The sequence below is a fragment of the Echinops telfairi genome, unplaced genomic scaffold (assembly GCF_000313985.2).
Source record: "Echinops telfairi isolate 266 unplaced genomic scaffold, ASM31398v2 ScPeMD7_7420;HRSCAF=8458, whole genome shotgun sequence".
Lineage (NCBI taxonomy): Eukaryota > Metazoa > Chordata > Mammalia > Afrosoricida > Tenrecidae > Echinops > Echinops telfairi.
In genome coordinates this window covers 20083474-20098438 of record NW_022111320.1, presented here as the reverse complement: position 1 = coordinate 20098438, position 14965 = coordinate 20083474, and the positions used below count along the sequence as shown (strand labels likewise).

General features: G+C 46.2%; 1 protein-coding gene across 1 annotated transcript in view; it reads left to right on the top strand.

Moving 5' to 3' along the window:
• ITGA9 (integrin subunit alpha 9) overlaps positions 1-14965 on the top strand; it is a 313829-nt gene that overhangs the window by 237919 nt on the left and 60945 nt on the right. Inside the window, exon 16 of the mRNA XM_030887657.2 lies at positions 6165-6272. Within this exon, the coding sequence (XP_030743517.2) occupies positions 6165-6272 (108 nt within the window). The remainder of the gene's footprint in view (positions 1-6164; positions 6273-14965) is intronic.

The window sequence follows — 14965 nt, the reverse complement described above, 5'->3', positions numbered from 1 at the left end:
CATAGATCTATTTCCCCATCCTCATATAGAAATATATTTGCATATGTACATGTCTTTATCTAGACCTCTATAAATGCCCTTTGTCTCCCAGCTCTTTCCTCTACTTCCCTTGACTTTCCTCCCATACAGCTTTATTTCATTTTAATTGTTGATACACTTGTTACTGGTGGGAAGTCTTTGAGGTGCGCTGCAATAAAAGGCATACTGAAGAAAATAGGTGCCGAGGGTCCATGAAACAGATCACACATGAGAGTGTGCAGGGGTTAAAAGAGAAGCCAGGGGTGGGGAGAGGGAGGGAGGGGGAAAATGAGGAGGGCAATGAGTGTACAAATGTGCTTTACACAGTTGATGTCTGTATGGATTGTGATAAGAGTTGTATGAGCCCCTAATGAAACAATTTTTAAAAAGAGAGAGAGAAAAGCCAGGAAGGGACCTGCAGTTCTACACAAGATGCAGAAATGTTCTTATCACTCCCCAGACGGTAAGGGAAATCAGAGTGTGCGGGGTTTCGTCATGTTTCTCTGAAGGCATTTTTGACAGGGAATACCAGGGTTGGGATTCCAGGCAAATTCTTTCCTCACATGAGACTTGAAATAGGATCCAGCCCAGAGAACCGGGACCCAAGGGGAGGCGTGATTGGCATTCCCCTAGATACGCTTGTTAATGATGGAGTGCCTGAGGAAGTGCGTAGGATTCAGTTCAGGATTCATTAACAGCATTGGCTGGGTCTAAAAGATTGATCGCATGTGTCATTGATTAGGAGGAGAATCTTCTATGTTAACAAACCCTCCCGTATGTAGGCCAGCCACATCACTCCTGAACTAGAACTTTCCATCAGAAGCACATTTTCTCTCTGTCCTTCTAAAGCTGTCTCTCAATAAGCCACATGCCTGGTTTTTTAAGACCTCACTGCAGACGCACATGGGAGCATGGCAGAAACACTAGCCTCTGGCCTGTTTTCTGCATTTCGTCGTTGTTTTCGGAGCAGACACAATAATCTGCCCCCCTCCCCCCGCAGCCCCCATTTCTGGATGAAGCTGCCTTTGCTTCAGGAGTCCCCCAAAAAGAAACGGCTAAAGAATGATGCCGATGCTCTACAGAACACTTGCAGGACACAAAATGTTAGGGTTGGTTTTGGGGGGATGGGGGGGTTGTTTTAAGTAAATACTGTAACACAAGCTCTCCCATCTGTCTGGCTCCAATGAGCTAAATCATGCAAATCAAATTCGTTTTCCTCTTTTGCTTCCTCCCATTCATGCCTTAATTGGGATTTCCCAGACAGGTCAGGAGGGTCCCTTTCGATGCCGTACTCTCGTGTTTCACTGCTCATTAGCGATTTCGATTGTGGTTAGAGACTTCTTCCTGCTCTTCTGTCTTAGGGGTGTTGTTTTTGGTGCATCTTGTTCTTGTATAATCAAGCCTTGGCAGCCTCCTCTCGTCTGCCTTGTTGGGCTTTGTCCAGTCGCGGTGCAGAACCAGTGACTGCAAGAATGGGGAGACGTTTTGCAGGGGCGAGCCAACCGCCCTGTGACATGTGCACTCCGCCGCCACAGGTGACGGCCGGCCGGCTCCGCACCTCCCGCCCTTCTGGCTTGCTCTTAGACCCCCAGGTCAGAGAGGCCTCCAGGGCCCTGCGTCCTCCTGCCAGTCCCCGGGCTGTGGAACAGGGTGTCGTGTCCTCCCCTCCCTTTCTCCCGTTTGCCTTTATTGAGCCTGGGTGGGTAGTGGTTACACGTTGGGCTACTAACGGAAAAGTCAGCAGTTCGGACCCACCAACCACTCCGAGGGACAAAGACGAGGCTGTCTGCTTCTTTAAAAAGTTACCGTCTGAGAAACCCACAGGGGCCGTTCTACTCTGCCTCGTAGGGTCGCAGGGTTGAGTCAACTGCACGACAGCGCAGAGACTTTGCTTGAGACATGGTTTATATCATCTCAGCGCTCACTCTCTCCAAGGGTACCACTGAATGTGGTTTAGAACACTTACAGAATGGCCCAGCTATCGCCCTGCTCTCATTTTAAAGCAAGTTCACCACTCTGGAGAGAACTCTTGTGCCATTCACCTCCTGTTTCTGCTGTAGCACAATTGGCACACATTTAGGGTCTTTGCACAGACTTTAGTACCTTGCCATGCTGGAGGTCAGAATCCACAGTGGGCAGCACTGGGCTAGACGAGGGGGGTGAGCGGGGCTCTGGAGACTCTAGTGGGGAATTTGCGTTCATGCCTTTTCCAGCGTTCAGAGGCTGCCCGCATTCCTGGCCTCCCTGGCCCCCTTCTATCCCCAAAGCCAACAGTGCTTGTCAAGTCTTTCTGGGGACGCCACCTTTCTGGTCTGACTCTTCAGCCACCGCTCCCCGTTTAAAGACCTCTGGGCGTTCATTAAGGAGCTGTGTGAGTTACTGGATGAGAACCAGCTTGAACCCACCGGGTGCTCTGAGAGACACATGAGGCTTTCTGTTTCTGTAAAAAGCCATAGCCTCAGAAACCCAACGGGTGGTGCTCTGTCCTATCGGGTCCCTGTCAATCAGAATCGGCGCCCTGGCCAGGATTGGGGACTTTGGTGAGCTCATTGAGCCCATCTGGATAATTGAGGGGAGTCCCCTTAACGGCAGTGGATTAACAACCTTAATTCCATCTGAAAATTGAATTTCTGCTTGCTGTGTAACGTAGCCTATTTGCAGATCCCAAGTGGATCTGGGCATTTTTGTCACGGGGCAAGGGGGTAGGGTGGAATACTGTTTAACGTTCCACCAAACTCACTGCCGCTGAGTCAATTCTTACTCATGTGACCCTCTAGGACAGATCAGAACTGCCCCTGTGGGTTTCTGAGACTACAGATCTTTATAACAATAGAAAGCCTCATCTTTCTTCCTGGGGCAGCTGGTGGTTTCAAACTCCTGACCTTGCAGTTAGTCGCCTACCACACAGAATCCAATAGGCCACCAGGGCTCTCTTAGCCTTCTCCACGCCCCATATTCCCATTCCTAGAAAACTATTAATCTCATTTCAGTCTCTGTGTATGTGTTCATCATCCCCCCCCCCAACTAGGTTTATTGGCTTATAATTCATGTGTCATACAATTCAATGGTTTAATCACATCAAGAAGAGTTCTACAATCATCACCTCCATCAGTTTTAGAACATTTTCTTCATTCTTGTACTCATCATTAGCTCCCTGTTGTCCCCCGCAACCTCCCCTGCCATACACCCAAGTTACTACTGTCTCTATAAGTTTATCTATCTTGGATTTCTATACATGAAAACAAAAAGCAAATAAAAAAACTAACAAGAATAAATAAAACAGATAGAAACTTCTATCAAAAAGAAATTAGAAAACACCAAAAAGTAGAATAAATGTAAGTGGACCATAAGAGAGATCAAATGATAGGGTGCCAAGCTTTAATCTAACTGCATGTGCAACAACTCACTTTCGAACGCATTCTGCATGTTAGCAAGGTTATTCACATTCCTGGTCCTTGGTCCGAAGGGATTCACCAGTGGCTTAATCCGTGTGTATTCCCCATCACTTAAAAACAAACAAACTGAAACAGCTGTAAGATGGATCAAGAGGGAGATAAAATGATAAATATTATATTTTGACCTAACTACATCATAGTGGACTTCACAGTGACCTTTGTCTTATAGCATGGTTATGCACATCCTTCAAGTATGGTCAGAGGGGCTTCACAGGAAGCTCAATCCATGCGTGAACCTGCAAATGGAGCTTGGGCGTCCACTGCCATCCACTGCCTTTTGCAAACTGGGTGTTCACAATTTAAGCTCTGATACCATTACCTCCTGTAGATTTGGATTATAATATTTACGCTCCTTGGATCACAGGCTGGTGTGCTTCTTCCATGTGGACTTAGTTGATTCCTCACTTAGAAGACTGCTTGTTTGAAAAGAAGCCTTTAAGGCCCCAGGTGGTATTCTGCCTGATAGCTGGGCACCATCTAGTTTCTTCTTGTTGTTGTTCTTTTTCTTTCTTTTCTTTTTTTTTTTAAATACTTTTATTGGTGGCTTTTACATCTCTTATCACAATCCATACATTCCTCCAATGTGTCAAGCACATTTGCACATATGCCTCCATCATCATTTTCAAAACATTGTCTTCCCACTTGAGCCCCTGATATCAGCTCCCCATTTCTTCCCCCGCCCTCTCCCACCTACCCTCCCTCATCAACCCTTGTTAAGTTATAGATTATTTTTCCCATATCTTACATTGTCCTCCATCACCCCTCACCCACTGTTCCATTATTCATTCCCCTGGGAGAGGGTTCTAGGTTGATCCTTGTGAATGATACCCCCTTTCTCTCCCCAGATACCCCTAATCCTCCTGTTGGCCCTATCTCTACCTGATCTCTACCCTCCTTGTGGCTCTAAGGGGTTTATCTATCCTGGATTCCCTGTGTTGCGGCCTCTTATCTGTAGCAGTGTGGATGCTCTGGTCTAATCTAATTTGTAAGGTAGAATTGAGGTCATGGTAGTGGGGTGAAGGGAGCACCAAAGAGCTAGAGGAAAGTTGTGTGTTTCATTGGTGCTATACTGCACCCTGACTGGCTCATCTCTTCCTTGTGTCCACTCTGTGACGGGTTGTCCAAATTATCTACAGGTGGGCATTGGGTCTCCACTCCATGTCCTCCCCATTTACCTTGGGTATGGTTTTATTTTGGGTCGATAGCACCCATAACTTTAATAATCTCTTTATGAGAGTATTGAGTACAATATGTCATAAGAACTAATTATTCTTAGGTTGAGCCTAGAATTAAGTACAAGACCAAAATCCATTCCTGTATCTGTGGTTTATCTATGTCTCTGGTCACCTTAAAGACATCATTGTCATCTTATGTTAGAGAACAGTATCAATCATCCCCCCAGAGCATCACTTCCACTGCCACCAACTCAATGCTACCAACCCTAACGGGCTACCCAACCCAGAACTGCCCCTGTGAGTGCCAGTGTGCTCATCTTTTTATTGCCCTTCATACTCCATTTCTTCCATGAGGTTTATGTTCAGCCTTGGTTCCACCTCTTCTCCCTTTTTTGGTCTGTTTCTCTCATTGACTTTTCTCTTACTCCTTAAGAGGTGACTAGCTTCTAAAGCAGGGGTCCTCAAATTTTTTAAACAGGGGGCCACTTCACTGTCCCTCAGACCCGTTGGAGGACCGGACTATAGTTTAAAAAAAACTATGAACAAATTCCTATGCATACTGCACAGATCTTATTTTGAAGTAAAAAAGCAAATAGGGCAAAAACACCCAGCGGGCTGGATAAATGTCCTCGGTGGGCCACATGTGGCTCACGGGATGTAGTTTGAGGACGCCTGTTCTAAAGAAAAGCATGATCAAATTTTAGAGGACCCTGAATTGGGACCGAAAATAAGTACACAGATTCCATCGATAAATATGAGGGGATTTTCAAAATGTTTATAGAAAAACATGGAATTAGAGATAAAGGACTTTTCCCAGGAACTGTTGAAACCCCCTCATCTTAGTGACGTTGCCTCCAAACCACGCAGCTAGATAGTGTGTGTGGTAAAACCAGCCCCTGCTGCAAGTTAGATCACTTGGTTTGAAGACAATCCACGTAGTCTTAGTGGATTTAAGTGACCTCACACTGTAAAGGGAAGGGGCTAGACCATCTCAAGGGCTCGCAGGTGTGGTTTCTGGACCAGCAGCATCAACGTCGTGTGAGACCTCGCTCAATGCAAATCCTCCAGTCTCACCCCAGGTCCCCTGCCTCAGAAACACTGAGCATGAGCCCCTGGCCCCATCTGTGTCTGAAAAGCCCTTTGGGTGACTCGGATGCATCTTACTGTTGAAGAAACCCTGGCCTAGATTCTGTCTTAGCTCCCACCAAACAGAGTAGTTGATGAGTTAAATGTCTAGGGATGTCAAAAAGAACCAGAATTTTTAGTTGGTAGAAGATGCGAAAATGCTAACCATGGAGTGATGTAATATTAAAGCTCGGAGGTTTTAAATGTCTGTTAGGATCCCTGTTTCTTTGAGAACCCCATCATTGGAGGTGTTTCACTTCTCTTCAAAGTATGACCGAGCTCACACCCCCGAGTGTCTGTGCATCGTTTCTAAGAAGCTGAGAGTATAAATTGCAGGACATAAAATGAAGGTCTGTTACTCACATCCCATTTCTGTGTTTCCCGCCCACAGGTCTACAACACGGGGCCAAGCACCCTGCCTGCGTCTTCTGTCAGCATCTCTTTCCCTAACCGGCTGGCCTCTGGGGGTGCAGAGATGTTTCATGTGCAGGAGATGGTGGTGAGTTCTCCATCTGTTGTCAGACTTGAACCAGCCCCTTCAGATTGTGTGCCTACCCCAAGCCTGGTCTCTCTCCATCCACCCCAAGGGCTCAGACAATCTCACTCATTCAAACTTTAAACACCGACCTGGAAAGCCAGGGGACCTTTGACATCGGAATTTCTACGCTGAGACGGTTTTGAGGCATGCCATGAGAAGGCCTCTTTGCGGAGGGGGCAAGGGCTGCTTATGAACCGAGGAGAGACTTGTTGGGCTTTGGGACGCTTCCAGCGTTGTCTCCAGTCCAGTGTGTGTCTGTGTGCATTTTTCTGAGAAGATCCGCAGCGTTCATAAAGATGTTCACTGCTGCCTGAAAGATGAAGGATGGGCCCTCGGACATCCCTGTAGGTTGAAACTCAAGACTTACATAGGGAGGGGACAGCGCCACCTGGTGCAGAGCCCACTGCAGTGGGTTTCTGTGATGATTAGAGTACAATGTGTATTTCTTCTCATCCAAGGTGCCTCACAGCTGTGATCTAAAGGACCACCTCGCCAGCCTGGCAAGTGAGCAAAAGATCAAGTAATAATTTGCATGGGTTACAAGTGGCTCTTTCTTCAAAACAAAATCAAACACACAACAACAACAAAAAGATGAAACCAGGGGAAATAGCAATGAAAAGGAGGTTAAAGCTTGCCTGTAAATTTCAGAAAAGTGAGATTTAACCCAGCACAATGAAGATCAGTATCATGAAGATCAGAATTTGAGAACATGAATTTGATGTTACAATACTATATACTACAGAATTCATGCTATTTGACAGTTATATTTGTGGCTCTAGCTCATTTTATCTCGAAGGAGGCTTGATCACTAACCTGGGAGCATTTCTGTCCTCCTTGAAACACTCTCTCCATGCTGTGGAGGACATCACGGTCCCACTGTCTTCCCGTTCTCATCCCCCCCCCCTTCTAGAATGTCCTCTATCTCCATCACAGAGAGCTCACCCACGCTCATGGCTGCATGTGCAGCCTGTGCTCCTGACACCAAACGTGGCTCTCCAGCCCAGACTTCTCCCAGGAAGTCAGACTTCTATAGCCAGCCAAGGAGGCTTGATGAGATGGTGTCCTGGGTTAAGCACTGGGCTACTAGGTGAGGGTTCAAACTAGCCCCTCGGAGGGAGAAAGATGAAGCTGCTGGCGCCCTTATAGATGGACAGCCTTGGAAACCCTAAGCTCTGTCCTCCGGGGATGCCGTGACTCATGGCCTGACCATGTCCACCGGGATACCCAACAGGTTTCTCAGTTGTATTCAGGACAGAACTCCTGACCGTCTGCTCTCACGCCTGCTTCTCCCCAAAGACCCCATCTCAGCAGATGGCTCCTCTACCCTCCCCGAGGCTCAGATGTCTTCTTTCTTGACCCCTTTCTCCTACATCTCACACCCACTCCAGCAGCAGAGACCCTGCCCCTCCACCTTCACAACAGATCCTGAATGTTGCCACTTTTGAATCCCCTTCCTGGTCCCGGGCACCAGCACCCATCATCTGGGCGATTGCTGTCATCTCCTGTGTCTGCTTTGGCCCCTGCAGTCCACTCTTGATCCAGCTGTAGAGCGCAGTGAATCTATAGGACAGGATGGAACTGCCTCTGTGGGTTTCTGAGACTAACTCTTTGGGAGTAGAAAGCCCTGTGTTTTTCCCAAGGAGCTGGCTGGTGGTTTTGAACTGCCGCCCTTGAGGATTGCAGCCCACAACACAACAAACATGTGGACAGGTTACTGTGAGCCTCTCTCTGTCCATCAGCAGCCACGCTAGAATGACCACGAGAGTAACAGAGACTGGAAGAGGGGTAGCATGACACGTTTTCAGGTTCATGTGAAGTGCCTCACCCACAGCGCTACTGGGCCTCCTTAAAGCAATCGTTCTCTATTTACTCTGCAAATCCTGGCTAAGCATATACTTATTGCGTACCAGGCTTGAGAGGAGGGATCATTCATTCAGCTGCTCCCAGCAGCTCCCAGCCTTGTGCGAGACTGAGACCTCAAAGGGAATTGCCGTGCCACCTAACGAATGCACTAAAGCAGGCGTGCCCAGGTTCAGAAATGGTCCAAAACTCTCCCTAGTGTCATGAAGCAGGCTCTCCAAATGGGGGCTCAGAGGGTGTGTAGGAGTTAGCCAGGAAGACGATGAAGAGGAGAGCTTTCCAGACAGAGGGATAGTCTCTACCTACACGTGTGTGATGGGGCCACATCTGTCGTGGCAGAAGCTGGGCCTGGCTCTGCATTCACTTCACCTGGCTGTTACACAAACAGGCAACGGTAACTCTTCTCTATTCCCTCTCCAAAGCACATAGCAAATAATTATTTTAGCAGTAAGACGGGAGTGCTGAAGACCTTCATTTCCTGCGGCGGTTGGTAAATTCGTCTCTCCTTCTGGGGTGCATCACGTGTGTGTATCTGTGGTCCTCCACCTTCATTTTCCTGCCTGTTACCATTGGGGGAAGGCCAACTGTCCTTCTAGTGACACCTGATGAACCTTGTCGCAAATAGTCCCCCTCCCCGGCTCATGCAGAGAGCAGTGGCTTCTGTGGGCCAGCCCTCCTGGGTGAGGCCAGCTTTGGCCACTTGTGCCTTGACAGAGGCTCCTGTCCGAGCTGAGGATGGGCCTTTCCTTACACAGCTTGGTGGAGCCAAGCCTGCCCAGTGTCACGGTTTCACTTCGCTGCAGAAATGGGCTGACTCGGGGTGCAGGGCTCAGAGCGGGCTGAACACCAGGTCTGTCACAAGTTTTATGGCTCAGATGGGGGTAGAGCATTTATTTAAATTTGGGTGGTGGTTCCACCCCAAAGTTAGGTTGGCCCATGTGGGAAGAATCATAGGAAGGGCTGAGAGGTTTGTCCCAGGGCTCAAACTTCATCTGCTGCAGCTGAAGACTTCTCTAAGTGAGCGGCTTTGCAAGGCTGCAGGAGAAAGCTCTTATTAATAGGCGAGAGACAGGGATGGCTTACAGAGAGGGACACCTGGAACTTATCTGCAGGTGGAAGTACCAGGTCTTTCAAAGCGCTACACTTTTAATCCAGAGCACTGAACAAATGCCTTCACATGCTTTCTTCCTCCTGAAACACCATCTGAAAATGTTTCTCCCTGGCTTGTTCTGTCCTTGCTACTGGGGCAGTGATTCTAAAGAACTGACCTGATTTCTAGGAAGTACATGAAAGTGGAGATGGAGGATGATTTTCCAAGGAGACAAACAAGTGGTTTTGCCATCAACCATCATTGGAATATATACGTTCATGTGATATTTAAATCAACATCCACTAGCATAGTCCAAGTTGGTGCTGGGATTTATATTCTTGTTAATTAAACAGTTCTCCTTTTCTGTTTCACACATACACAGCAAACAGGAGGTGTGTGTTTCTTACATACACACGATCCAATGTGTACAAAATGAATCTGATCCATATGGGAATTTTAATGGATTAATGTTACAACAACAACAAAGACCAACCCCATGGCAGTTGGGTCAATTCTGACTCGCAGCGACCTTACAGGAAGGGCAGCATGACCCCGGTGGGTTTTCAAGATCGTGACTTTGAAGGGAGTAGTAGCCTCATCTTTGTCCAATGTGTGGTAAGGATGCCATATCCCTTTGAAGAAAAGATGAGCCTGGTACGCTAATGACCACAGCAGAGGCGGAATGTATTTGGACAGAAACAGAGGACTGATGGGTTTTCTGCAAGAAGGATCAGGGGAAGCTTATTAATGACAATGATGTTTGCGCCAAACCATGAAAAAGAATCAGATACAATACAAAATCAAAGAATTAAAAAAAAAAAGTATTGTGCTTGACAAAAGTTAATAGCATGTATTGGCTGCCTAGTCTCTTTGAAAGTACTAATAGCCTCTTTCATGTGCTGCATCTAGTCCTCATAGCGCCTCCATAAAATAAGGTTATGATCCCAATTGAGGAACCAAGACTGAGAAATGTACCCAGCTTCACGTAGTGATAGGGCTAGGATTGTAGCCAGGCTTGTCTGACCCCAAGGATCGTGTGGTTCCCATGGTGCTCTCCTTCAGTCCTTCTTGGTAATACTGCCCACTCCCCAGTTACCAGAGGCACGCTCAGTCAACATACTAAAAAGATGACTGGCCAGGCAGCCCCAAATCACCCATCAAAGGTGGAGCACCAACACTGGGACAGATCGCCAAATGCAATCAAAAGAAGAAACAACGCTAGAGAATGACATACCAAGACAGAGTATTTTATTTAGACTAACCAAGATTGTCACCTTCTGAAAGATGGGAGAGGAGGGGAAAGAAACCGTTTTTCCATGAAACAAAATAAACCAGAGGTTTGTAAATTGAAATTTTTGACCATCAAAATGAAAATGTTAATACCTGGGTTGTATTGTGAAGTGGACCTTCAATGAACCCATGAGAGCCAAATCTCAACAGAACCGCCTTGTTTGTCAGCATCTCAGAATTGTTCTGCTTTTGACAGGGTGCAGCCCTCACTCTTTTCTGTTGCTCCTTTTGGTGGAAAATATTTGAGTTTTTCTTCTCTGGCAGGTTTCTAACTGAGACAGTTTCCACCCTTTACAGATTTTATTTTCTATCGCATACACACACACCACGAGGGAGCTTTGGAAGTCTGTGGGAAAATTAAAGGTAATGGAAGATAAGCTGAAAATAATGGAATTTTCCCACAATTTTTTAAAGCCCTTTAGATGAAGCACTGGAATCGCTTACTTGTCCATACCAAGACATTTGGAAAACAACTACCTGGCCAACTGACTAGAAAAGATTCAGATCCATACCCATTCCAAAAAAAAAGGTGATCCAACAGAATGTTCATATTATAGAACAATATCCTTAATATCACATGCAAGAAAAATGTTGCTAAAGAGTCCCCGACAATGGCTGCAGCAGTACATTGACAAGGAACTCCCAGAGGTTCAGGCCAGATTCAGAAGAGAATCTCATCGACTGAAGACAGAGAATACCAGAACGATGTTTACCTGTGTCTGGTTGACTAGGCCAAGACACTCGAGTGTGGATCCTAACGAACTGTGGATAGCCTGAGATGAAAGGGAATGCAGAACACCTCATTGTGCTCATGTGCTACATGCATCAAGGGGCAGTTGTGTGAACAGAACAAAGGAATATTCCATGGGTTAAAGTCAAGAAAGGGGTGTGTCAAGGTTGTATTCTCTCACCATACTTATTCACTCTGGATGCCAAGAAAATCATCAGCGAATAACTTCAAAAGGTTATGGATTGGAGGAAGACGTATTGACAACCTGGAATATGCAGATGAAACAACCTTGCTTGCTCAAAGTGAAGAGGTCTTGAGGTACTTGCTACTGAAGATCAAGGATTGCAACCTTCAGTATGGATCACAACTCATTGGAAGGTAGACCAAAATCCTCACCACTGGGCCAATAGGTAACATGAGAAATGGAGAAAAGATTGAAGTTGCCAATTATTTTATCTTGCTTGGATCCACAGTCAATGCTCATGAAAGCAGCAGTCAAGAAATCAGATGGCACATTGCATTGGGCAATTCTGCCTGCGCTCTCTTAACAGTGTTGAAAAGCAAGATGTTACTTTAAAGAGTAAGGTGTGCCTGACCCAAGCCATAGTGTGTTCAGTCACCTCACATGCATGAGGAAGTTAGACACTGACTAAAGAAGACTAAAGAAAAATAGGTGCATTTGAAGGATGGGGTCGGTAAGGACTACTGAATGTACCATGGACTGCTAAAGGAACCAATGGATTTGTCTTGGAAGAAATCCAGCCAGAACGCTCCTTAGAAGCAAGGAATGTGAGCCTTTGTCTCATGTACTTTGGACATGTTATCAGGAGAAAGGAGTGTAAATCACTAACTAAAGGACAGATGTATTCACTTGGGTAAGGGGAAAAACAATACGCAGTCAGAGGGAGGTCAGCACAAAATGATCCAGGCAAAGGAAGACACTGGGACAGCCAAGGTAAATGCTGTTATACAGCCAGTCCTGCGATCGCAGTAATGATGGGTGGATCCGCAGACATGCAAGCTCACCAGGTGTTGGGAAGATGGAGCTATTCCACAAATATATACAGGTTTCACAGAGGTTTTTTTTTCTACTTATGTAATTATATATACTACATATATATCTATGTGTTAGTCTGGATACATTAGAGAAACAAATCCACAGAAACTCATATATATAAGAGAGTTTTATATAAAGGGTAAGTGCACATCACAAAAACATCCCAACTCAGTGCTGCCCAAGCCCACAAGTCCAACATAAGCCCATATGTCTGCCACCAATCCACAAAGTCCTCCTCCACCTCACAAAACACATGAAATGATGCCGACTGCAGGAGGAAAGCCAAACCAGTGAGTGTGTAAGCATCTCAGCGCTGGCAGGGGTCTCCACACAGTTGCTCCAGCACCCAGGGCTGCATCGGGGTAGGTCCATGTGGCTTCTCCTCAGGGATGTCTTGCAGGAAGTGAGCCTTGCCAGCTGAAACAGGGAACTGGCTGAGGCAGCTGCACCCTGCTCCAACCATCAGAAAGCAAGAGACCCGAGAACTCGAAAGGCAAGGCTCACCAAGCCATTTATCTCTCCACCCTTCAATTAACTCCACATGTATTTATCGGCCACATTGACACAATAAACTTTAACTATCTCAATCTATAAATACGGCATTGTATGTAAGGGGCAAAGTTATGAAAATCTGTAAGCCATAATCAAACACCTTGAAGGAATAAGCCACAGAGCCTGAGGCTTCAGGATCACAGTCTCGGGACACATAAAGGTCAATTGGCATAACATAGTCCACAAATATTCTACATCCTACTTTGTAAGTGGCACCTGGTGTCTCAAAGTTGATGAGCAGCCGTTTTTTGTGCAACTGCTGGTGTCTCCTCATCGGAAGCAAAGGAGAAGGAAGAGAATCAAAGATGCCAGGGCAGCGTTCGCCCAGGCCCTTAGCCGTCTTTGAAGCCTGAAACTGAGCTCGCCCCTGGGGTTCACTTTTCCATCAAACAGTAGACCAGTAAAGGGAACAGTAACACCCAGTCAACCATTTGAAGTCACAGGGACAGCATCTAGCCCAAGGTGAAGCTCAGAGTTCAGGGAGGGATAAGAAGGACCAAAGGGAACGGAAACCCCAGGAAGGCAATGACCAGTGCTGTCACAGGGTGGGCATTGCAGTCAGTGTCTGGAAACAGAAGGCGGGGCCATCATTGAACCAAGAACCAATTGCCTCTGTAAGCGTTAGCCCAGATCACAATAAAAAATGGTTGTGGCTGCTGTTTTCCAAACAGTAATACAAGTCACATTCTCTGATCACAAAGCTAACAACGAAAGATTACCTAAACAACCTACCAAAAAACATGTCCCCTGGAGAAATTTAAAACTCTCTTCTCAATGGTTTTTAAGATGAAAAAAAAAATGAGGTTGAAGAGATCAACAATTTATAAAGTTAAGTATGTTCATATAGAAACCAATAGCTCATGGCTAAAACCTACACAGAGGAAAACGTTGCCATTTACTGGTTGAAATCAGACAAGGTCAAAAATGATGGAGCTCATGGACAGCATCGATGCTAGAAAAGCCTAATCAAATACACCTAAGGAAAGATGGAACTGAAGGTATTATTAAACATGTAAAATTAGTCAAGATGGATAAACCCGAAGCTGGCTTTGCTTTGTCCAAACCGAGTGCGAGCTTGATCAAAAAATAAAACCCGATGACACCAAACTACCACACCCAAAACGAACCAAGAAAACACTCAGCTCACTGCACTCAGTCGATTCCAACGCTTCGCAGCCCTGTAGGACCGAGTAGAACTGCCCCTGTGGGTTTCCAGACTGCACATCTTTATGGGAGTAGGAGAAACCCATCTTCTCCTGTGGAGTAGCTGTTGGTTTCGAACTTCTGACCTTGTGGTTAGCAGCCCAATGTCTAACCTACTCTGCTACCAGGGCTCCCAAATAAAGCATTGGAAATGATAGCAAGAACCACACCCACGTGGAGATTTCAAATGTTAAGGTATTTACACAATTTTATTTCCAAATTAAAAAAAAAACTAAAGAAACACGAGATAGAAATTGCAGCTAGACCAATTATTTGGTCTAAAAGCACGAGACCTAGGGAGCAGTGCAGGCGAGTCCTTTCCAGCTTCCAAAGAGCAGATCATGTTTCCGTCACCTGAGCTCTTCCAGGGAGGCCAAAAGGATCGAACCACATTCTAGGAGGCCACCATAACCCTGGTGTCGAGATGTGAAATGGGCACATGGAAACAAGAAAGGAAAAAGAGTAGAACATACTCACTTTGAAAACAGAGACAAACATTCTGAGTAAATATTTACCATTTTATTCTTTGTAGGAGGCTAGCATATTGTGAACAGAGAATTGGATTCAGGCATGCTGTGTTGGTTCTCTATGAGTAAACTGCATTTTGTATGAAGGGTCCATGAGGGTGCTCATCACAGAAGTCTCGCTTTTCAATGTGAGAGAGCCAGCGTTGGTACCTGGCCAGGGCACCTCACACACAGCCATCCGTCACGGCGATGATGCTGACCGGACTTCAGCAGGAATTTTCAGATTGAGACACTAGGAAGAAAGGTCTGGCGATCTATATCACAAAACTCAAAACCCAGAATGCACTGCCCAAAACACATTGCGAATGATAACGAGCTGATGGGGCAGGGTAAGACTGCCCTGCC